Below are 23,757 nucleotides of genomic sequence, written 5' to 3' on the forward strand. Positions count from 1 at the left end.
TATACTCCAGAGCTGTACTCACTATTCTGCTGGTGAGGTCACTGTGTACATACATTACATTACTTATCCTGTACTGATCCTGAGATATATCCTGTATTATACTCCAGAGCTGTACTCACTATTCTGCTGGTGAGGTCACTGTGTACATACATTACATTACTTATCCTGTACTGATCCCGAGTTATATCCTGTATTATACACCAGAGCTGTACTCACTATTCTGCTGGTGAGGTCACTGTGTACATACATTACATTACTTATCCTGTACTGATCCTGAGTTATATCCTGTATTATACTCCAGAGCTGTACTCACTATTCTGCTGGTGAGGTCACTGTGTACATACATTACATTACTTATCCTGTACTGATCCTGAGTTATATCCCAGAGCTGTACTCACTATTCTGCTGGTGAGGTCACTGTGTACATACATTACATTACTTATCCTGTACTGATCCTGAGTTATATCCTGTATTATACTCCAGATCTGTACTCACTATTCTTCTGGTGAGGTCATTGTGTACATACATTACATTACTTATCCTGTACTGATCCTGAGTTATATCCTGTATTATACTCCAGAGCTGTACTCACTATTCTGCTGGTGGGGTCACTGTGTACATACATTACATTACTTATCCTGTACTGATCCTAAGTTACATAGTGTTTTATAGAGCTGCATTTACAATTGTGAAGCCTTCAGTGGTGAAATCTACCTGTATTTTTGGCTTGTTCATTGCCTGCAGACTTGTTGACTGTGTTCCGTTGTGAATGTTGTTATAGCCCTGACAATGTAATACCCAGCCAGACTTCAAGGAAGAGATTTATGAAAATTAAAATGTGGGCATTGCCTAAAGCGACCAGTCAGGTCTGGTTTGAAGACATTATAATAAGTAGTTTACATGTTCAATCACATTTATAAGACTTGGTCTATAAATTTGGGCATACTTATGAACTACTGTCTAATCTGTAAGTTTGATAACCCTACCATTTTTTATTTTATTAGTTTAGATGCAAACATTAAATGGCCATAATAATAATAATAATAACGAAAACAATGCAGTTTTTATGGGCATAGATTGTCAGCTCATCTGGAATGGCAACAAATTGTGTGTACTTTTAGTCATTTTTTAATGTATTATTTTAAACCACAAGAAGTCTAAAGCCCAGGCCTAAAGCATGTGTTTATTAACAGGAACATTAGCTAAGAAGTTTAAATGTAGGGTCCCACGGCAATGTGTAGTTACAAGAGAGCCGTGGCAAATGTGTGGCCTTACTTTAGTATGTTTTTATTTGTGTATAAAGAGAGGTCTATCAATCAGGCTGAGCCATCCCAGTTACTCAAATGTATGGCCGCTTATAAAATGATGATCATTTATCATAATTATATGTTATATACATATGTAAACATAAAAAGCATGAATGAGGACATAGGCACCAGACTAGACTCATAGAAGACATGTAGTACTACAGGCATACAAGTTACTGGCAAATAAGTATGCAGCATATATAGGAGAATAAGTACAAGAATTCTGTGTCCAATATCTCACATTGCATACAAAAAATAAATATACTTAAAGGGGTACTCCAGTCCTGGGACATCTTATCCCCTATCCAAAGGATAGGGGATAAGATGTCTCACCGCTGGGGACCCCCACAATCTTGTATTTGCCACCCACCTGTTTGAGCTGCACGCCGCGGCGTGCAGCTCAAACAGGTAGGTGGCGAATACAAGATTGCAGGGGACCCCCGTGGTGAGACATCTTATCCCCTATCCTTTGGATAGGGGATAAGATGTCTGAGGACTGGAGTACCCCTTTAAGTATATTTATTTTTTGTATGCAATGTGAGATATTGGACACTAAATTATTGCACTAATCCTCCTATATATGCTGCATACTTATTTGCCAGTAACTTGAATGCCTGTAGTACCACATGTCTTCTATGAGTCTAGTCTGGTGCCTATGTCCTCATTCATGCTTTTTTAGGTTTTTATTTGTATGAAACTAATAAAATCTGATACTATTTTGTGATATTTATTTCAGTTTGGTGCCTTAAAGGGGTATTCCAGGAAAAAACTTTTTATTTATATATATATATATATATATATATATATATATATATATATATCAACTGGCTCCAGAAAGTTAAACAGATTTGTAAATTACTTCTATTAAAAAATCTTAATCCTTTCAGTACTTATGAGCTTCTAAAGTTAAGGTTGTTCTTTTCTGTCTAAGTGCTCTCTGATGACACGTGTCTCGGGAAACACCCAGTTTAGAAGAGGTTTGCTATGGGGATTTGCTTCTAAACTGGGCGTTTCCTGAGACACGTGTCATCAGAGAGCACTTAGACAGAAAAGAACAACTTTAAAGGGGTATTCCAGGAAAAAACTTTTTTTAAAATATCAATAGGCTCCAGAAAGTTAAACAGATTTGTAAATTACTTCTATTAAAAAATCTTAATCCTTTCAGTACTTATGAGCTTCTGAAGTTGAGTTGTTCTTTTCTGTCTAAGTGCTCTCTGATGATACGTGTCTCGGGAACCGCCCAGTTTAGAAGCAAATCCCCATAGCAAACCTCTTCTAAACTGGGCGGTTCCTGAGACACGTGTCATCAGAGAGCACTTAGACAGAAAAGAACAACTCAAATTCAGAAGCTCATAAGTACTGAAAGGATTAAGATTTTTTAATAGAAGTAATTTACAAATCTGTTTAACTTTCTGGACCCAGTTGAAATATATATATAAAAAAGTTTTTTCCTGGATAACCCCTTTAAGCTTAGCCTTCCTGTTCTGTACCGATCCCTTCCCAGCAGTCTCCTCCTTGTCATCACAGACAGGAGTACAGTAAAAGGGGACACCAGTGTATTAAACACAGGTACACGTAATAGCTATTGCTTACAGATCAGTTTCCCACTCCCTTTTAGAATGACCTCTGCAAAGGGCAGAGAGCACATCCAGACACCTTTCCTATACATATCAACAGAACAGCTTTAATCTATTATTGCCTATGTCGATGGGGTTTGCTGTAAAACATATCTTTAAGGCTGCATTCACACTGCGGTTGGAGCGTATGGCTGCTGGATCTGGCTGGGGGAGGGGAAAACCGTGCACTCCTATACCCCAGCCGGACTGGTGCCCAACTCCATAGGCTTTAATGAGCCGAGTCAAACAGTGTCCATCATCATCATCATGATATGTGTCCATCACCAGATCTTGTGTTATCAGTCTCCAGGTTTATATTAAAGGAAAACCGTCACCCGTTCACCCACACTAAACCCAATACACCGGGGGAACAGGAGACCGATGCGGGGTCCCTGACACATATTCGTACTTTCTGTCCGGCTCCCAGTCCCTCTGAAGATCAGCTTCTTCTGTAAATTGCGCGCTGGGGACGGGCCCGCCGGCTGGATTAGAATTTTCATGGTCGCTGGTCAGGCAAGAACGGGCCAGCGCCCATAAATATTCAGATCCAGCCGTCTGGCCCGCCCCGAGTGCGCAATTCACAGAAAAAAGAAGTTTTCAGTTCGCAGAGGGACCGGGCGCCGGTCAGAAGGTACATATGTGAGTCAGGGACCCCGCATCGGTCTCCTGTTCACCCGCACTATAACCTGTTGTAGTGGGTTTAGTGTGGGTGAACGGGTGAGGGTTTTCCTTTAAAGGTTTTACCTGTCATTATAATCCTGCCTGTGATAATATTGAAATGACTGCTGAGAAGTGATCTCTGCAGAACAGGAAGCTTGTCTATTTTGTGTTTTAGAAGCCAGAACGAAAACTGCAAGATTTCTGTGGGGATCGGACCTTGGAACCCTGCTGATCCTATGAGTAAAGGATCTGTTTTGCCCTGCCACCTGACTGTTAAGGGGACTGCAGACAACGCTATTTCTTGAATGTAACAGTTCTGTAGTCCCTCTTTGCAGTAGGTGGCAAGGGCAACACTGCAAGGAAAAAACATAAAAGGGCTTTAAAGGGGTACTCCGGTGGAAAACTTTTTTTTTTTTAAATGAACTGGTGCCAGAAAGTTAAACAGATTTGTAAATTACTTGTATTAAAAAAAATCTTAATCCTTTCAGTACTTTTTAGCAGCTGTTTGCTACAGAGGAAAATCTTTATTTTTTGAATTTCTTTTTTGTGCTTGTCCACAGTGCTCTCTGCTGACACCTCTGTCCGTGTCAGGAACTGTCCAGAGCAGCATAGGTTTGCTATGGGGATTTTCTCCTGCTCTGGACAGTTCCTGATACGGGCATCAGGTGTCAGCAGAGAGCGCTGTGGACAATACAAAAAAGAAATTAAAAAAATTAAGATTTTCCTCTGTAGCATACAGCTGCTAAAAAGTACTGAAAGGATTAAGATTTTTTAATAGAAGTAATTTACAAATCTGTTTAACTTTCTGGCACCAGTTAATAAAAAAAAAAAAAAAAAGTTTTCCACCGGAGTACCCCTTTAACACTGAATCAGTGCTGCAGCCTTTTCTCCTCTTCTTTCAGGAACAGTGGAGATCCCAGAGGACATACCTCTTCTAGTAGTAGTATAGAGTTATATCACATTACTTTACGAGACCAAAAGGGTAGGGTCACACGTAGCACATCCGCAGCAGGCTTCCCCCAGCTGAAATTCTGCAGCAGAAAATTCTGAAGTAGATTTTCGGATGCGGAATCCCACTGTGGATGCTCTATGTGTGACCCTACCATTGAGGGCTGGGGAAATGACATATGCATTTGATTAATTCACTTCATGGCTACGTAGGGGCTTTGGCCTAGTCATGCAACCAAACATGGAAGTTGCACGTGTCTATATTTCGACCAATAAAATGAATGTGATTATGATGTGACCTCCAAGTTACTATGACCAGGAAACAATCCTGGATGGAATTTCTTGCCTCAATACAACCACATTCACCTTCGGTAGCTGCCATGCAGGCATGTGACACTGCTTTCCTCAGCCACGCGGACTGTGCCATTACCAGAGAGTATGCAGAGTAGAAAAACACTTTGAATGTATTACTTTTAAAAGGCAAATATTTGTGACTAAACACTTTAAGGGGGTACTCCAGTGGGAAACTTTTTTTATTTTTTTTTAATCAACTGGTGCCAGAAAGTTAAACAGATTTGTAAATTACTTCTATTAAAAAAAATCTTAATCCTTGCAGTACTTATTAGCTGCTTCTTTAGCTATTCTAGCTATTCTTTTTGGAACACAGAGCTCTTTGCTGACATCATGACCACAGTGCTCTCTGCTGACATCTCTGTCCATTTTTAAGAACTGTCCAGAGTAGGAGAAAATCCCCATAGTAAACATATGCTGCTCTGGACAGTTCCTAAAATGGACAGAGATGTCAGCAGAGAGCACTGTGCTCGTGATGTCAGCAGAGAGCTCTGTGTTCCAAAAAGAAAATAATTTCTTCTGTAGTATTCAGCAGCTAATAAGTACTGGAAGGATTAAGATTTTTTTAATAGAAGTAATTTACAAATCTGTTTAACTTTCTGGCACCAGTTGATTTAATAAAAAGTTTTCCACCGGAGTACCCCTTTAATTTTATCTGGAATATTAACTGGCTTTGACTGCTACTTGGAATATTCAGTACATTATAATAAACTTTTGGATTATCACATAAAAGGAGACCTCCCAGATAAAATGCAAATGGCATATATTAAAAATGTCTATTTTACATCCATACTGGGGATCTAATGTTAACCCATTGGGCTATTTAAATGGCCATATAATATATGCACAAGTTTTAAAAACACAGCATGTTTAACACAAAAAACACAGGTCTAAAAATGCAGTATTTTTTTTAACTCCTAATGCGTTCCAAAAAAGTATATGGAAAAGTGCCCATCAGTGTACACATGGGGGGAGATTCATCAAAACCTGTGTAGAGCAGGAGTGGTGAAGTTGCCCATAGCAACCAATCAGATCACTTCTTTCATTTTTCACTGGTCTCTGCAAAATGAAAGAAGCGATCTGATTGGTTGCTATGGGCAACTGGACAACTTTTCCTTTACACAGGTTTTGATAAATCTCCCCCATGGTATTCAAAAATTGCAGCAATTCCAACATTAGAATTACTGCCATATATTATTATTATTATTATTTTTTTTGAATGGACGGTCATTTTTCTATAGACTTTAATAGAACACATTAAGAGTTAAAATGTGTCTGTTTTTTTAAACAAATTTTGCTTCAGTTATTTAGCTTTTATTGTGAATACAATGTGTGAACTTGTCTGTACTTGTCAATGGAAGAGTTTGGTGTCTATTATTCTGTAAGGCTGCTTTCACACTACCAAATGACTCTGTTTTAAAGATCCGTTAGAATTTCCATTTGAAAATCGGCAGTAAAATGGCAGTTACAAAATCCCATACGGCCGTTAGAAAATCCCATCATAGTCTATGGGATTTTTCTAATATCCGTTTTAACCCATTATTGCCCGTTATTAATAACGGACGTTATTTTGTGACGATAGTAACGGGAGAATGAATGCATGCACTATTTCTCCCGTTCATTCGCCCGTTACAAAATAACGTCCGTTATTAATAAAGGGCAATAACGGGTTAAAACTGAGTCATTTTGTAGTGTGAAAGAAGCCTTAGACTATAATCTTACAGAGTGTCCTTTCTGGCTTCTCATTTACACTTTACTTCACCCATGTTTTCTATATCTTGCACTGGTGAGGCCTTTTTTTTGGACTATATGGGGCCTATAAATTTGTGCCATACAGCAACAATTTTAGTTGCATATTTGACTGTAATTTCCATGACCCCGTCTACTGTTCCCAAAAGTATTAACCCCCTATTTTACGTTATGTGCTTGGAAGTGAGTTATGGTAAATGTCTTCTATTTTTAGTGGGCATTGTTGTACTTTGTAGTGCATTTTATTTTGTTCTTTTATCTCACTACACCATAACCTCAATAGTTGTCCTGTCTTAACTTGTAGTACAAAGCTTGTTTTTTGTTGGATTTGGCATATAATAACTAAAGTAGCTGTTTTCTAAATATGCTCTATGTCTTTCCACCCATACAGTTCCTGTTCTAAGAAATGGCTTTTCGTTATATCCCTGTCTCCCTCCCAATATCAAAAGCATTGGTGCAGCTGGAGACGGGGTTATTTGTTTTTGTATGTGGGCATTTTGGGGTGATTAATTTCACTTACAGGGTGATGCTGGTGCTGACAGTCCTCCTTCTGGGACAATGTTGTTGCTGGTGACAGGTTTTGTGTCTGGCAGGGAAAGGGGGACAGGCCTGGCCACAGGTGCGGGGGGTGGCAGCAAAAAGGAACCCGACATTTTCCCCTGGGCCCCGCTGCTGGGCTGCGGACAACATAAATAACAAAACGAGAGTAAACGGAGCTCATGGGGGCCCCTCGCCCGCACAGTCCCTAATCCATCCTATGCCCAAAAACTGCGGGAAGCCGTGGGAACAAAAATGAAAAACGTGAAATAAAAAAAAAATTATATAGAAACTATTTTTATCAGAAGAAATCTAGCAATATTGACTCCTAGATAAACAAGCTGTAAACCACATTTAAGTTCCTGGATAGTATTCAAACCATTTATCATATCAGTAAACAAAAACTAGAAAACTGATGAGATGAAAATTCTTTACAAATGCATATATATATAGAAAAATAAATGGAGAATACATGGTTGACAACATGAAGCAAGTGAAAAAAATGGAACTATGAAGGAACAGCGCCACAGGTTTTTCATATAGGTAATGTATATGCAGAAGAGCTGACAATCTAAATGTTTTTCAACACGTTTGTAATATGGAGAGACTTTATACAGAAATGTGTAAGTGGTCAATGCCTAGCATAGCACCCCAAGCCCTATGAACTGTATACAACAGAAAAATAACAACGTTCCTATAAAAGTCATATAGACAAAAAAAAGCAGAAAGAACCATAATAAAAGCATTATGATAAATAGGTATCGTTGCTTTATATGTGTTTTGTGTAGGTTCTTCCTGAATACATATCTTCGGTTTAGTTCCAATATAAGCAGCACATCAAGAAGAATGAAAAACCGAAGATAGGGTGCACGCATGCTGGAGCCACGGCCCTCTGGTTCCTTAATTCATATAGTAGTAATATGCAGCACACTGGAGTAAACTTATAGTACTTTATTCCATGCTGTACATAAGCGACGTTTCGCCAGCCTCACGCCAGCTTTCTCAAGTGGACTTGAGAAAGCTGGCGTGAGGCTGGCGAAACGTCGCTTATGTACAGCATGGAATAAAGCACTTTAAGTTTACTCCGGTGTGCTGCATATTACTACTATATCTTCGGTTTAGGATATAAAGGGAAACCTCTGTGGGTAATTACATTTGCATTGAGTGGTATGTTGGGGGGGGGGGGGGGGCGCTTGCTACCAGTCATATGTCAAAATGTATTCAACTGTATAGCTATAGAGCCATACATCATACATTGGTTCTCATTAAAAAAACAATGTACAGTGATCCCTCAACTTACAATGGCCTCAACATACAATAGTTTCTACATACAATGGTCTTTTCTGGACCATTGTAAGTTGAAACCAGACTCAACATACAATGTAAAACAGTCCAGATCTGTGATACCTGTCAATGGCTGGAAGAACTGACCAATCAAAATGGGCATTAACTGGTAAAACCCCTGTATTACTGAAGCGTATACACTGACTGGTGTCTGGTAGCGCCCCCTACAGTACAGGGAGGTATAACATGTTCTGTACTACTCTTTACCTGTATTACTGAAGTGTATGCACTGACTGGTGTCTGGTAGCGCCCCCTACAGTACAGGGAGGTATTACATGTTCTGTACTCTTTACCTGTATTACTGAAGTGTATGCACTGACTGGTGTCTGGTAGCGCCCCCTACAGTACAGGGAGGTATTACATGTTCTGTACACTTTACCTGTGCCAGGGTTAGCTGCTCTTTTGGACACCAGGTGAGGGCGACTCCATGTTACTTTTTTAGGACACTGTGTACTGTACAGGACCCTGAAGAAGCTCCTGTCCTCTACATAGACCAGTGCTTCCCAAGCAGGGTGCCCCCTGCTGTTGCAAAACTACAACTCCCAGCATGCTGGGAGTTGTAGTTTTGCAACAGCTGGAGGCTCCCTGCTTGGGAAACACTGACATAGACAGTGATTTACAGCTCCCAGCAGATCTTTCTTACTTTTATATGTAAGTATTTGCTTTATCTATATTAGTTATCTACTTATTTTTATTTAATTCTCACTTTTTCCTAATTTTGGATGACATTTTGGTGCCTTTAGAACCAATTACCAGGTTTCCATATAGTTCTGATCTCAACATACAATGGTTTCAACATACAATGGACGTTCAAGAACCAATTAATATTGTAACTTGAGGGACCCCTGTATATGCATTTCAATGCAGTTGAGACAAGGGTATAACAATGTATGGTTGGTATATGCAACTGTAAATAAAACTATGGGCATATGTCCTGAACACAGTGTGACCCTAGACTTAGAAATTTAATATTATTCGTGTGTTATTTTGCTTATTTTCCATTCTGGAAGGGCCAGTGCACCAATAGATGGAAATGACTTTTTCTTAAAACTTTTTTTTTTTTAGGGCAAAATAGCTACGTAGAGAGGTTTATGATGGGATTCTTACACAGCTCTGATGATAGGGTAAAAATTGCCTACTGATAATTCAGGTCGACCCACAAGATAAGGGATTAGTGTTTGATTGCAGGGGGTCCGACTGTTGGGAACCCCCTGCGAAGAAAACTGGGACCCCTGAGCCTCTTGTCGGAATGGACACGTGTGTGCATGGTCACTCCATTCATTTTCTATAGAAGCTGCTTGAGAGTACATACAGCTGCTCAGCTATCTCTAGTAGCTCCTGTAGAGAGTGTCCAATGGATAGGTCTTAAAGGGGTACTCCGGTGAAAACCTTTTGTCTTTTAAATCAACTGGTGCCAGAAAGTTAAACATATTTGTAAATTTCTTCTATTAAAAAATCTTAATCCTTCCTGTACTTATTAGCTGCTGAATACTACAGAGGAAATTCTTTTCTTTTTGGAATTCTCTCTGATTACATCACGAGCACAGTGCTCTCTGCTGACGTCATTATAATAATAATAACGCTTTATTTATTGTTGTCCTTAGTGGGATTTGAACCCAAGGCCCCAGCGCTGCAAGGCAGCAGTGCTGACCACTGAGCCACCATGCTGCCCTTAGCATACATCTGCTATGCATGGTTGCTAAAATGGACAGAGATGTCAGCAGAGAGCACTGTGGTTGTGATGTCATCAGTGTTCCAAAAAGAAAGGAATTTCCTCTGTACCAATCAGCAGCTAATAAGTACTGGAAGGATTAAGATTTTTTAATAGAAGTAATTTACAAATATGTTTAACTTTCTGGCACCAGTTGATTTAAAAGGAAAAAGGTTTTCACCGGAGTACCCCTTTAATCATGGGACAGCCATTTTCATAATTGTAATGTTATCAGTGTGTTGCTAAAGTGATGGTTTGTTGTGATATCCATATGCTTTACATGGCAGTGAAACAATAGCTTTCGGAGAAGGGCTTCAATTTGGTATCTATGACTTCTAATTAAATTCCTATAAAACAGTTAACACGTTGGGAGGGGGTTATATAAAGAACAGTGGAGCAGTCGCCCATTTAAAAAAAACCAAAAACGCTTTAATAAAAAAAAAAATATATATATATATATATATTTATTTATTTATTTTAAATAAATTAAAGTTGAAATCTGATTGGATGCTATGAGCAACTACTCCACAGTTCCTTTGCAAAAGGTTTGATACATCTTCCCCATTGTCTTTATGGAATTGAAATAAAAAAATTGAGATAAAATGTTACAACGTGTAAGTATTACTATAATAATTATTGTTATTATTAGTGCTGGGTAAAAAAAATAATATGAAAGCTTAATTATTTTGAAAAATGTATATTTAACGCTGATTTCAATAGTTAAAAAAATATTCAAATTGAATTTTTTTTTTTTTACATATAATTAAATATGCTTAAAGGGGTAATCTGGAGGACAACAATTCTGTATCTGTATAATAATCAACTAAAGCTTAGATTAGTAAATTACTTCTATTTAGAAACCTTAATCCTTCCAGTACTTATAAGCTGCTGTATACTCTAGAGTAGAGGTCTCCAACCTGCGGACCTCCAGATGTTGTAAAACTACAACTTCCAGCATGCCCGGACCCGGGCATGCTGGGAGTTGTAGTTTTGCAACATCTGGAGGTCCGCAGGTTGAAGACCACTGCTCTAGAGGAAGTTGTGTAGTTTTCAGTCAGATAACAGTGCTCTCTGCTGACACCTATGTCCATGTCAGGAACTGTCCATAGCAGGAGAGGTTTGCTATGGGGATTTGCTCCTTCTCTGGACAGAGGTGGCAGCAGAGAGCACTGTGGTCAGACAGAAAAGAACAACTCAACTTCCGCTGAAGCATACAGCAGCTGATAAGTACTGGAAGGATACATTTTTTTTTATTGACTAATTTGTATAATTTTCCGGCACCAGTTGATTTGAAACATTTTTTTTTCCCTCCGGAGCACCCCTTTAACTAATGATTCAAATAACTGTGCATGTGTCTGTATATTTCTGTCTGTCTGTGGTTGTCATGTATAGAAAGTTTGAGGCCCATGTTCTGCATGTGTAAATCTCTTTCTCAATAACTTAATAGACAGAAGGTGTTACTCACCTGCCCTGCTCCCTGCCCAGAGGTGTCTGAACAGACAAACTGGACAAACTCTTTGAGGGAGTCCTGGCTATGGTGATGATGATGGTAGCGTATTGTTGGGTGGGTAAAGTAAGGGCTGGACTGCTGGATAATGGACGTTGAAGGGAAATGTATAGTAGATGCTGATGCCCGAGGGCTCCCTGTAGGGGAGGAAAAAAACTGTTTTTCTATTGCTTGAAGACATAATATTAAAGACACAAGTTTACAATAGTTTTGTAGGTGATTACAACAATTACAGTACATTAACGAAATGGATAGATACATTTAATGTACTGTAACTGTAATAGCCTACAAAATTAATATATACAGGGTGGGCCATTTATATGGATACACCTTAATAAAATGGGAATGGTTGGTGATATTAACTTCCTGTTTGTGGCACATTAGTATATGTGAGGGGGGGAACTTTTCAGGATGGGTGGTGACCATGGCGGCCATTTTGAAGTCGGCCATTTTGAATCCAACTTTAGTTTTTTCAACAGGAAGAGGGTCATGTGACACATCAAACTTATTGGGAATTTCACAAGAAAAACAATGATGTGCTTGGTTTTACCGTAACTTTATTCTTTTAAGAGTTATTTACAAGTTTCTGACCACTTATAAAATGTGTTCAATGTGCTGCCCATTGTGTTAGATTGTCAATGCAACCCTCTTCTCTATATACTGCTATATACTACTATATACACCGCAGGAGAAATGCTAGCACAGGCTTCCAGTATCCTTATACACTGCTATATACTACTATATACACCGCAGGAGAAATGCTAGCACAGGCTTCCAGTATCTGTATACACTGCTATATACTACTATATACACCGCAGGAGAAATGCTAGCACAGGCTTCCAGTATCCGTATACACTGCTATATACTACTATATACACCGCAGGAGAAATGCTAGCACAGGCTTCCAGTATCCGCATACACTGCTATATACTACTATATACCCCGCAGGAGAAATGCTAGCACAGGCTTCCAGTATCCGTATACACTGCTATATACTACTTTATACACCGCAGGAGAAATGCTAGCACAGGCTTCCATTATCCGTATACACTGCTATATACTACTATATACACCACAGGAGAAATGCTAGCACAGGCTTCCAGTATCCGTATACACTGCTATATACTACTATATACACCGCAGGAGAAATGCTAGCACAGGCTTCCAGTATCCGTATACACTGCTATATACTACTATATACACCGCAGGAGAAATGCTAGCACAGGCTTCCAGTATCCGTATACACTGCTATATACTACTATATACACCGCAGGAGAAACGCTAGCACAGGCTTCCAGTATCCGTGTACACTGCTATATACTACTATATACACCGCAGGAGAAATGCTAGCACAGGCTTCCAGTATCCGTATACACTGCTATATACTACTATATACACCGCAGGAGAAATGCTAGCACAGGCTTCCAGTATCCCTATACACTGCTATATACTACTATATACACCGCAGGAGAAATGCTAGCACAGGCTTCCAGTATCCGTATACACTGCTATATACTACTATATACACCGCAGGAGAAATGCTAGCACAGGCTTCCAGTATCCGTAGTTTCAGGTGCTGCAGAATGGGCAAAACAAAAATTGGAACAGGACCCTCAGTTTCCGCAGAAGATTTTATTCAGTGATGAGGAAACTTTTATGTGAATGGTGAAGTTAACAAACAAAACCACCGCTATTGGTCTGACACTAACCCACATTGGATAGATCCCTCCAAGACTGTTGGAACACAAACATTGATGGTATGGTGTGGTATATGGGGTACAAAGATAGTGGGGTCATTCTTCATCAATGGAAACCTCAAGGCCACTGGATATGTGAAATTGCTACATGATGATGATGTTTCCCTCTTTATGCTCTGAAGCTGCACGTTCCCTGAGTGTTTCCAGCAAGATGGTGACCACCACATCATGGGTGTCAGGTCCGAGCATTCCTAGATGAACAGTGTCCTGGAAAGTGGATTGGTCGTCGTGGGCCAGTTGAATGGCCCCCAAGGTCTCCTGATCTGACCCCCTTAGACTTTTATCTTTGGGGTCATCTGAAGGCAATTGTCTATGCTGTGTATGTGTAGTAGTATATAGCAGTGTATACGGATACTGGAAGCCTGTGCTAGCATTTCTCCTGCAGTGTATATAGTAGTATATAGCAGTGTATACGGATACTGGAAGCCTGTGCTAGCATTTCTCCTGCGGTGTATATAGTAGTATATAGCAGTGTATATAAATACTGGAAGCCTGTGCTAGCATTTCTCCTGCGGTGTATATAGTAGTATATAGCAGTGTATACGGATACTGGAAGCCTGTGCTAGCATTTCTCCTGCGGTGTATATAGTAGTATATAGTAGTGTATACGGATACTGGAAGCCTGTGCTAGCATTTCTCCTGCGGTGTATATAGTAGTATATAGCAGTGTATACGGATACTGGAAGCCTGTGCTAGCATTTCTCCTGCGGTGTATATAGTAGTATATAGCAGTGTATACGGATACTGGAAGCCTGTGCTAGCATTTCTCCTGCGGTGTATATAGTAGTATATAGCAGTGTATACGGATACTGGAAGCCTGTGCTAGCATTTCTCCTGCGGTGTATATAGTAGTATATAGCAGTGTATACGGATACTGGAAGCCTGTGCTAGCATTTCTCCTGTGGTGTATATAGTAGTATATAGCAGTGTATACGGATACTGGAAGCCTGTGCTAGCATTTCTCCTGCGGTGTATATAGTAGTATATAGCAGTATATAGAGAAGAGGGTTGCATTGACAATCCAACACAATGGGCAGCACATTGAACACATTTTATAAGTGGTCAGAAACTTGTAAATAACTCAAGAAAGAATAAAGTTACGTTAAAACCAAGCACATCATTGTTTTTCTTGTGAAATTCCCAATAAGTTTGATGTGTCACATGACCCTCTTCCTATTGAAAAAAACAAAAGTTGGATTAAAAATGTCCGACTTCAAAATGGCCGCCATGGTCACCACCCGTCTTGAAAAGTCCCCCCCCCCTCACATATACTAATGTGCCACAAACAGGAAGTTAATATCACCAACCATTCCCATTTTATTAAGGTGTATAATAAATGGCCCACCCTGTATATATTATGTGTTTGTATATTGCTTTGCTTTTAGTAATGTGACCAGAACTGATTAACCCCTTAAGGACCAAGGACGTATGAGTACGTTCTTGGTCCCGCTCCCGTGATATAATGTGGGGTCCCATGGTGACCCCGCATCATATCACGGAGGGCCCGGCGTCATAGTGAAGCCGGGACCTGCCTCGCACTGAACGCGGTGCAGTGCGCTATAGACCCTTTAGCCGCGCGCTCAAAGCTGAGCCACGTGGCTAAAAGTGAAAGTTAAAGTGCCCGGCTAGCTCAGGGAGCTGTTCGGGATCGCCGCGGTATAATTGCGGCATCCCGATCAGCTGTACTACAGGAGGAAGGTCTCTTACCTTCCTTCCTGCAGTCGGATCGCCGATTGACTGCTTCAAGCCTGAGATCCAGGCTTGAGCAATCAATCGCCGAAAACACTGATCATTGCATCTCTATGGAGATGCATTGAACAGTGTTAAAGATCAGTAAATGCAATGTTATAGCCCCCTATAATATTGCAAAAAAAAGTGTAAAAAAATCATTAACCCTTTCAATTATCCCTTCCCCTAATAAAAGTTTGAATCACCCGTCATTTCCAATAATAATAAAAAAAAAACAGTGTAAATAAAAACAAAAATAAACATATGTGGTATCGCCGCGTGCGGAAATTTCCAAATTAAAAAAATATACCGCTAATTAAACCGCACGGTCAATGGCGTACGCGCAAAAAAATTCCAAAGTCCAAAATAGCGTATTTTTGGTCACTTTTTATATCATGAAAAGATTAATAAAAAGCAATCAAAAAGTCCGATCAATGCAAAAATGGTACCGACAAAAACTTCAGATCACGGTGCAAAAAATGAGCTCTCATAGCGCCCTGGACACGGAAAAATAAAAAAGTTATAGGGGACAATTTTAAACGTATACATTTTCCTGCATGTAGTTATGATTTTTTTCTGAAGTAATACAAAATCAAACCTATATAAGTAGGGGATCATTTTAACCGTATGGACCTACAGAATAATGATAAGGTGTAATTTTTACCGAAAAATGTACTACGTAGAAACGGAAGCCCCCAAAATGGCTGTATTTTTTCAATTTTGTCGCACAATGGTTTTTTTTCCTGTTTCGCCGTAGATTTTTGGGTAAAATGACTGATATCATTACAAAGTAGAATTAGTGGCGCAAAAAATAAGCCATAATACAGATTTTTAGGTGCAAAATTTAGGTGCAAAAACGAAAGAGCAAAAACGGAAAAACGCCCGGTCCTTAAGGGGTTAATTAGGCCTTAAGGTGTTTATGAAAATATTCCTCATCGGTGGTCAGTTCATGGCAATTTGCTCTGCTAAAATGTCTTTCACAATTACCTGGTCTCACTCCAGCCAGCACAGGGAGGGGATGATGGGTGAATGCCATGCGAGAAGAGCTGGTCTGGCAATATTCTAGCTTGCCTGACTTCTTAAGAGATCCAGGGCCTATAGAGAGGGACAAGGAAAGTCCTGTAAATGTTATGCTCTTAATTCCATCACTGCAAAATTCCTGGGGATACAGGCTGCACAACAGATTGCTTTTAGTGGTGCTGCATTGCCACCTTCTGACAGATAATGGTTACTACAGCCTGTGCTAAATAAAAGGAAGTTAACATTTTTATTAATGTTTTGATCATTCTTTTAAAAATAAGTGCACATTTTTTCTTGTAAGAAGATCTATATATATATACACTTACCGCTGTACTGTAATGGTTCAATGAACATAAATAGGAAAAAATGCTAATCTATAGTTATATCCTTGTTTATTTCTAAAATCGTGAATTACATTCATTCAAGCTTGGGATAATCAAGTTGACCATCAGTTCTTTTAGATGACAGTAATAAGAGGGTTGAATATTTATAATATTGTCATTGCTATAGTTGTCAGCTCCAAATTTCCTTGCAGTTTGCAAGAAACTCTCCAAAGGCGGCCTTTTTATGATGGTATTGATTATATCTCTTTTAGTGTCTTCTTACTTATAAATGATATTATAGTAAGCGTTGTCTTCAGTAGATAAAACCAAATTAAAATAACCAAAAATACTTTAAAAATATAGCATGTATTACCTGTGTCCACATCATTCTGCCATACACTGGCTTGGCTGCCCCCAGCTGCAGGGGATCTGCCTGTGCCCGGGTAAAACACATCATCCACCGGGCTCTCTAACTCACTGTCGTCCAAGGATTTTGGGCGCTTTGTAGTACTGAGAGACAGTAACAGAGAAAATCATTGTACTTATTAATAGTGTGATTTACTAACTGCATGGCAAACTATCAAACACACACACACATATATATATATATATATATATATATATATATACACACACACACAAACCTTAAAGTAAAAATTAATGTTAAAACAAAATAAAAATCATTGATGCCCACTTACACAAGTTCAGTCTCACTAACAAGATGGATGAGCAATTTCTAAAACAGTAATTCATCTGTCCCTTATTTTATTTTTTTCATCAATCAGTCTTGAATGTTTATTCCTTTTGTGGCTTGATCCAGGATATAGCTTAGTTATACCAGTCACAATAAGCAGCTGTGGAGCTATCATCGTGTCACATACTCACCAAGGCTTTGTAGAGAGTCGTAGTCCCTGCTCTCACCTCTTTTCACCCCTTTCTGTGGTTCCTTCTGGGAGTCCTGCCTCCTAATCCACATTAGAGTGGCAGAATTCCCTTTATATAAGCTCATACGAAAAAAGCTGCAAAAAGTTGCAGCTATGGAGCTATCATTGTGTCACATAGTCACAAAAACTTCATAGAAATTCCCAGTCCCTGCTCTCTCCGGCTTCCTTCCCTTTCTGTAGCTCTTCCTCTTAGTCCTGCTTCTAGCACAGTTTAAGGGTGCGTTCCCACACGGCGTATATACAGCGTATTTCACGCCGCGCAAAATTTACGGCAGCAGTGGGAAATATGCTGCGTATTCCTTGCTCACTACACACACAGGGCTTTCTGGCGGCAGCCCTATGTGTGCAGTGAGTTTTGGAGGCGGAGCCGTGCGTCACAGTCACGCCGGCACACGGCTCCGCCTCTAAAACTCACTACACGCATAGGGCTGCCGCCGGAAAGCCCTGTGTTTATTGTGAGCAAGGAATATGCAGCGTATTTCCCGCTGCTGCCGTAAATTTTGCGGTGTGAAATACGCTGCGTATACGCCCTATGGGAACGCACCCTCATGCAGAAAATACCCTGCATACAAACTCATTCATGCCCCCGTCCAAAGAATATGGGATAAGATGTCTGTTCGAAGGGGGGGGGGCACAATGTTTGCAGCTGGGACCCCCGGCGGCACCCCAGTCATCCAATGCAGGGAGCGAACTCCACTCTGTGCTGGATGACTAGCGACCACAGCCGTCACAAGCTTTCCATTTATGTTGTATATGAGGAGGTGTGATGGCTATGTACAAGAGAGTGAAGAGGGTGTGACGAAAATACAACTCCTTGGGGAATTACCCCCTCAGGGATAACCCTGCCTTAAGACCCCCCACAATATTGTTAAAACGTAACCTTTATTGCTTTAGTTTAGAGGGCGTGACATCACGAACACAGAAGATGCAAGCTTTCGTGTTCAGCACGCTGCAACGCCGGCCCTGAGATCATGGGGTTCCCAGCGGCCAGAACCCCCCCCCCCCCCCCCCCCCATAGACATAGGGGCATAGAGGATAACATGTCTTGGGGCAGAGTACCCCTTGAAACAGTTTATGTGTGACCCATATCCAGACCAGATACCTTATGACAGATTTCCAGTCAACCATGCATTATTCATAGTGCCGGTTTTCTTTTAAAAGACCACTCCCATAAAATACCACTTTTCAATGCATTGGTCTTTTCATAGAGGTTACAAAGTATCTGGATTGAACGGTTCATTTTATAAAGTGCACTGTAGGCTGATTTTCCCCTTTGTGGTGGACTAAGATTAAATACCATAAAACTGTGCCTATCGAAGAGTCTTTTTTTTATTGCCAAAAAAAAGTAATGAATAAATTACCTGCTGGATGGAGGCGATGCTAAGGATCGTCGCCCAAGTGTCACCTGGTTTATGTTGTAATAGCTTGGGCTCTCCAGATCAGCCAGTGAGAAGTTAGGACCGGATGCCGTTGCAACAGGTGCTGAAAAACACACAAAAAAGTATATAGTTAAGTATTAAGAGTTTAATACTATTTCACGTCTTATTAGATTACGTAAAGAATCCTTAAAGGGGTATTCCGAAACCCCCCGCAATCTCCCTGCAGCACCGTCACGCCACGCCCGCTCACGCCCCCTCCCATAGACATGAATGGAGGGGGCTTGGTGTGACATCACGTCCCCAGTCCCGGAAACCCGGAGGTTTCCGAAACTGGAGATTCAGCACCCGCATATGCGGGTGCTGCAGGGAGATTGTGGGGGGTCTCAGCAACGGACCCCCCCCCCCCCTTCCGCGATCAGACATCTTATCCCCTATCCTTTAGATAGGGGATAAAATGTTTTTGCCCGGAATACCCCTTTAATAGATACAATTTAAAAAGAACACTCCAAGTAAAACCAATACACTGCATAGTCGACAGTGCGCGGCCTAAAATAACATAAGGATTCTTTCTATAAATCCCTATCATCCTTTAAACTCTTTAGTTCTCCTCTTGAACACTCAGTACTCACTCTGGGACACACGGACAAGCTCTGTGACATTCCACACCCCCGAAGTGACAAAACAGTCCTGGAAAGTGAGATGTCCTGCGAACAAATGGACACAGTTACACAATGCAAGTGAAGGAGACTGTTTCTGTGTGCATGGTGTGATGAAGCAATGTGAGACCGGAGGTTATGTGAGGCAAACACACAGTGTTATGTATTAACCTGTTAATGACCAGGCCAGAAATTAGTTTTGCCTCTTTCATTGATGTGGCTGTATGAGGCCTTGTTTTAAGATACATAAAAATACTGTGTAATTTATATATTTTTTTCTGTCATTTCATTTTTTTTGTTGTTTTATACTGTTCACATTTCACACTGAATATCCTGGTAAATTAATTCTTCTGAATACCTAATGTGTTTAGGTCTTTTTTTATGTAATGTACCCAAAAATTTTTGTCTTTATCCCATTAAGGGATTACAGTTTCACAATTATACTTGACACCGATTTCTATGTAATAGAATACTCCCAAATGCTAATATGTTATGCTCTTGACACTATGACACAGGAACTCTGAGGTATATTCACACGACGGAATATCACAAAAAATTCCGAATGGACAACATTACACTGCAACGGGTTTTCAATGGGATTTTGCTTCACTGTACACACTGCGGAATTTCCCTGGCCTGTCTTTTCTTTCTGCGGATTCCGCTTGGAAATGCATTGTCGTCTATGAGACAACGCATTTCGAAGGCTCGCGTCAGCTAGAGGAAGTGTGTCATCACGCACGAAACGTTCCGCACACTCCCCACTGTCTGCACGATCCTCTAACATGTCTGTGTCTATGCACAACTGAAGAATAAAGTGACCCTGTATCATGGTGAGTGCCATCTTCTTGTTTCTTACTTCATTTGGATCTCTTTGACTGCCTCAGATTGAGCACCAGCTATACGGGACAGTTGTCAGTTAGTGATGCGGAGTCCATTGCTCGGTAAAGAGTTAATCTCCCGCGCATGTTACTACCAGTGAGCAGTGCCAGCTTTCCTTCTTTAGTGGCTATTTAGTTGGTTGTTTCCACCCATTAATTAATTTTTTTTAATATCCCACATATTAACTAAGTAAGTAAAAAATGAGTACCGAAATAATTTTTTGATTCTGTACTAAACTATATTTTCTAAATAAAATTTAAAAAATCCTTATTTAATGCTTCATGTTTTAATTCATATTTCTTTAAAGACTCATATCTGACTCGGAGGCTCCTTTTGCCACTATCGATCCTATCAAAACGATGGACACCAGAGGCATAGCGTGGGGGGTGCCGGCCGCACCGGGCGCAACATCTGGGGGGGGGGGGCGCGCTCGCAGCTCTCTGCCCCTGCCTGGCCCACTCACTCTCTCTGCAGTGCTGGCTGTGCAAATCCGATCCGAGTCTCCGGGTCGCCGCCCACTGTGGAGGCAGTGGCGGATCCAGGGGGGGGGGGGAACGGGGCAATTGCCCCCCCCCCCCCCCCCCCCCCCCCCCGAGATTGTTGCCCCTCTTCCTGAACTATCGCATGGTGGAGCGGGAGCTGTCGGCTGTCCCGCTCCACCACCCCTTTCTCACGCCCGTCACCTTGCTATCACGCCACTGCAGTCAGTGAGAGCCAATCACATCATCGCGCCGGCGCCCGGAGATCACGTCCCCACGGCTCTCACTGACTGCAGGAATGGAGCAGCCGCAGCGTGGGAGAAAGGTGACGGGCTTGAGAAAGGGGAGGGGGGAGCAAATTATAAGTGAGAGGGGCAAATGATGAGTAAGGGGCACATGTCAGGGGGGCATTATATGTGGGGGCACATCACAGGACCCCCCCTGTCATGTGCCCCTCATATATAATACCCTATGTCCTGTGCCCCTCACATATAATGCCCCCCCTGACATGTGCCCTTCACATATAATGCCCCCTGTCCTGTCCCCTCAGGGGGCATTATATGTGAGGGGCACATGTCAGGGGGGCATTATATGTGAAGGGCACATGTCAGGGGGGCACAGGAAATGGGGCATTATATGTGAGGGGCACTGGACAGGGGACATTATAAGTCAGGGTCACATGTCAGGGGGGCATTATATGTGGGGGCACATGACAGGGGGGCATTATATGTGAGGGGCACATGTCAGGGGGCAATATATGTGGGGGCCCCCTGTCATGTGCCCATATAATGCACATATAATGCCCCCCTGACATTTGCCGCTTACTTATAATACCCCCTGTCATGTGCCTTGGATCATCTCCAGGGTTTGGTTCCATTTTGATGTTTAGTTTTTGTTCTTGATATTTTTTGTCGTTTTCGATGGTTGTGAGACGACATATAATAGCGCGGCCCATGCTAGGTTACTACATTTGTAGATTTGTATTCATAGACCTGCTGAAAATGTGGAGAATGTGTAATGCATATTTGCACTCAATAAAGTGTTTGAAAATAAACTTGTATTTAGATGCATTTTACTTTAATTACATCAGTATTTTCATAACAAACAATACATGTAAGGGGGTAAGGGCTTCTTTAACTAATCTAGTGGAAGAGACTCGAGTGCTAAAATCCACGGGTTAGGGGGCGCAAATTACTTGCCTTGCCCCGGGTGCTGACAACCCACGCTACGCCACTGATGGACACTGCATGTGTAACTAAACTGATCCCACTATAAGTCAGTGTTGGGACGAATATGGCACTTCATTTTCAGGTTTCTTTTCCTATGATGAATCTGCAATTGAAAATGCAGATGTGAACAGAGCCTAGAGCCTCCCTATTTGGCCTCCCTATCACCTGTTTTGGTATGCTGGATCCTGACACTTCTATGGAAACCAGTGGTGTCAAATGTTATACTGTATTATAATAAAGGCTGATGGTCTGTACTGGTGAAATGCAGATTGATTTATTTGTTGATATTGTAGAGTTAAATGGGCACTGTCAGATACAAAAACTTTTGATATTTTGTAAAGCATTTAAAACCAATAGGTTTTGCAATTGCTTTCATTAGAACATTTTCAGTATTTCATATAGAAAAAGCCAGTCAAACAACTGCCCCCCCTACCTGGACATATACTAGTCCTGCTGTGTCCATGCGTCATCACCTATGTCATGGACACACTTCCTTGATTGACAGGTGTGAGCGCAGGGCTCAGAGCTGGAGGAAAAATCCTCCCACTGTCAGCTTGTGTCCCGCTACTGTAAGTGAGGACAAGCTGGGAGTTGTAGTTTTGCTAATGCTAGGGGAGATGTGAGCAGACAGCATACTGAGGGAGGGGGCGGAGACCTGCACAGTGAGGCCACGCCTCCTCCCTTTGAGAGGAATTCAGACTAGTGAGCTAAATTAAAAGTGTAATAAAAAAATAAATAAAGGTGTGAGACACATAAAAATTTGATGTACATGGTCAGGATTAGGTACTGAGTGATATATTGAAAAAAAAAAAATTTTTGTTGGATCTGACGGGTACACTTTAACAGAGTGGGCTTGGCAAAGGACTTTTTTTTTTTTTACCATTTATGCCTTGTGTACAAATGTGGTCCTATAGATATAAATGGTGTTGGCTAGAGGGAAAGCCTGCATTTCTCACAGTCTGGTTTACTATATGTAGTACTGTTTTTTGTTATTTGGTATAACAGAATGAATGGTCTTGTGAATGGTATAGAGGCACTTACCATTTGGAGGAGGCTTTATGTCCACCTCTGTCTGCTGGTTTGTGTTATCTGACTGCCCAGAATCTGTAGGCAAAAACAAGAAGAACGTTAATATATTACTGTTATATAATGTAATATTTTATTCAAAATATTGCATATATACATTCAAATACTGATATGCATGTGTTATATATGTATTTACTTCATATATATATATATATATATATATATATATCACTTATATGGGATCAATTATATTTTTAGTGTAAAAATGTGGACACATTAAATAGAACATGCCTTAACATTGATCATATATAGATGTAGAATACAGCAGCTCAGTACCGAGAGCAGAAGTTTGTCAACCATAGTGCTGTCAGCTGTTGCAAAACTACAAGGTATAGTTTTGCAACAGCTGGAGGCACCCTGGTTGGGAAACGCTGACCTAAAAATACAGGATACTAGACCTTCCATTTTAGGTGAACTACCCAATGTGTAACAAAACAGATTAAAACATCATATATACATTATGGAATGCCAAGGTCAAGCAGAGAGCATGAAAGTTGTGTTATATTGGTTCCCCTATCTGCAACGTTTCGGCCACAATATTCTTTGT

At 40.8% G+C, this 23,757-nt stretch overlaps 1 protein-coding gene and 1 long non-coding RNA gene across 8 annotated transcripts in view; one reads left to right on the forward strand and one right to left on the reverse strand.

The window, feature by feature from the left end:
* LOC130367742 (uncharacterized) overlaps positions 1 to 23,757 on the forward strand; it is a 429,675-nt gene that overhangs the window by 59,409 nt on the left and 346,509 nt on the right. The gene's annotated exons all lie outside the window — the stretch shown is intronic.
* Positions 1 to 23,757, reverse strand: part of NFIX (nuclear factor I X) — a 199,006-nt gene that overhangs the window by 20,102 nt on the left and 155,147 nt on the right. For 4 of the 6 annotated variants that reach the window (XM_056570433.1, XM_056570432.1, XM_056570434.1 and 1 more), the window contains 7 exons: positions 23,166 to 23,228; positions 19,511 to 19,585; positions 18,864 to 18,984; positions 16,932 to 17,068; positions 16,203 to 16,310; positions 11,689 to 11,867; positions 7,152 to 7,308 (listed from right to left, as the gene is read on the reverse strand). In XM_056570433.1, the coding sequence (XP_056426408.1) occupies positions 7,152 to 7,308; positions 11,689 to 11,867; positions 16,203 to 16,310; positions 16,932 to 17,068; positions 18,864 to 18,984; positions 19,511 to 19,585; positions 23,166 to 23,228 (840 nt within the window). The remainder of the gene's footprint in view (positions 1 to 7,151; positions 7,309 to 11,688; positions 11,868 to 16,202; positions 16,311 to 16,931; positions 17,069 to 18,863; positions 18,985 to 19,510; positions 19,586 to 23,165; positions 23,229 to 23,757) is intronic. The other 2 variants (XM_056570438.1, XM_056570436.1) reach the window with 1 other exon arrangement.

Source organism: Hyla sarda, chromosome 4 (genome assembly GCF_029499605.1).
Source record: "Hyla sarda isolate aHylSar1 chromosome 4, aHylSar1.hap1, whole genome shotgun sequence".
NCBI lineage: Eukaryota > Metazoa > Chordata > Amphibia > Anura > Hylidae > Hyla > Hyla sarda.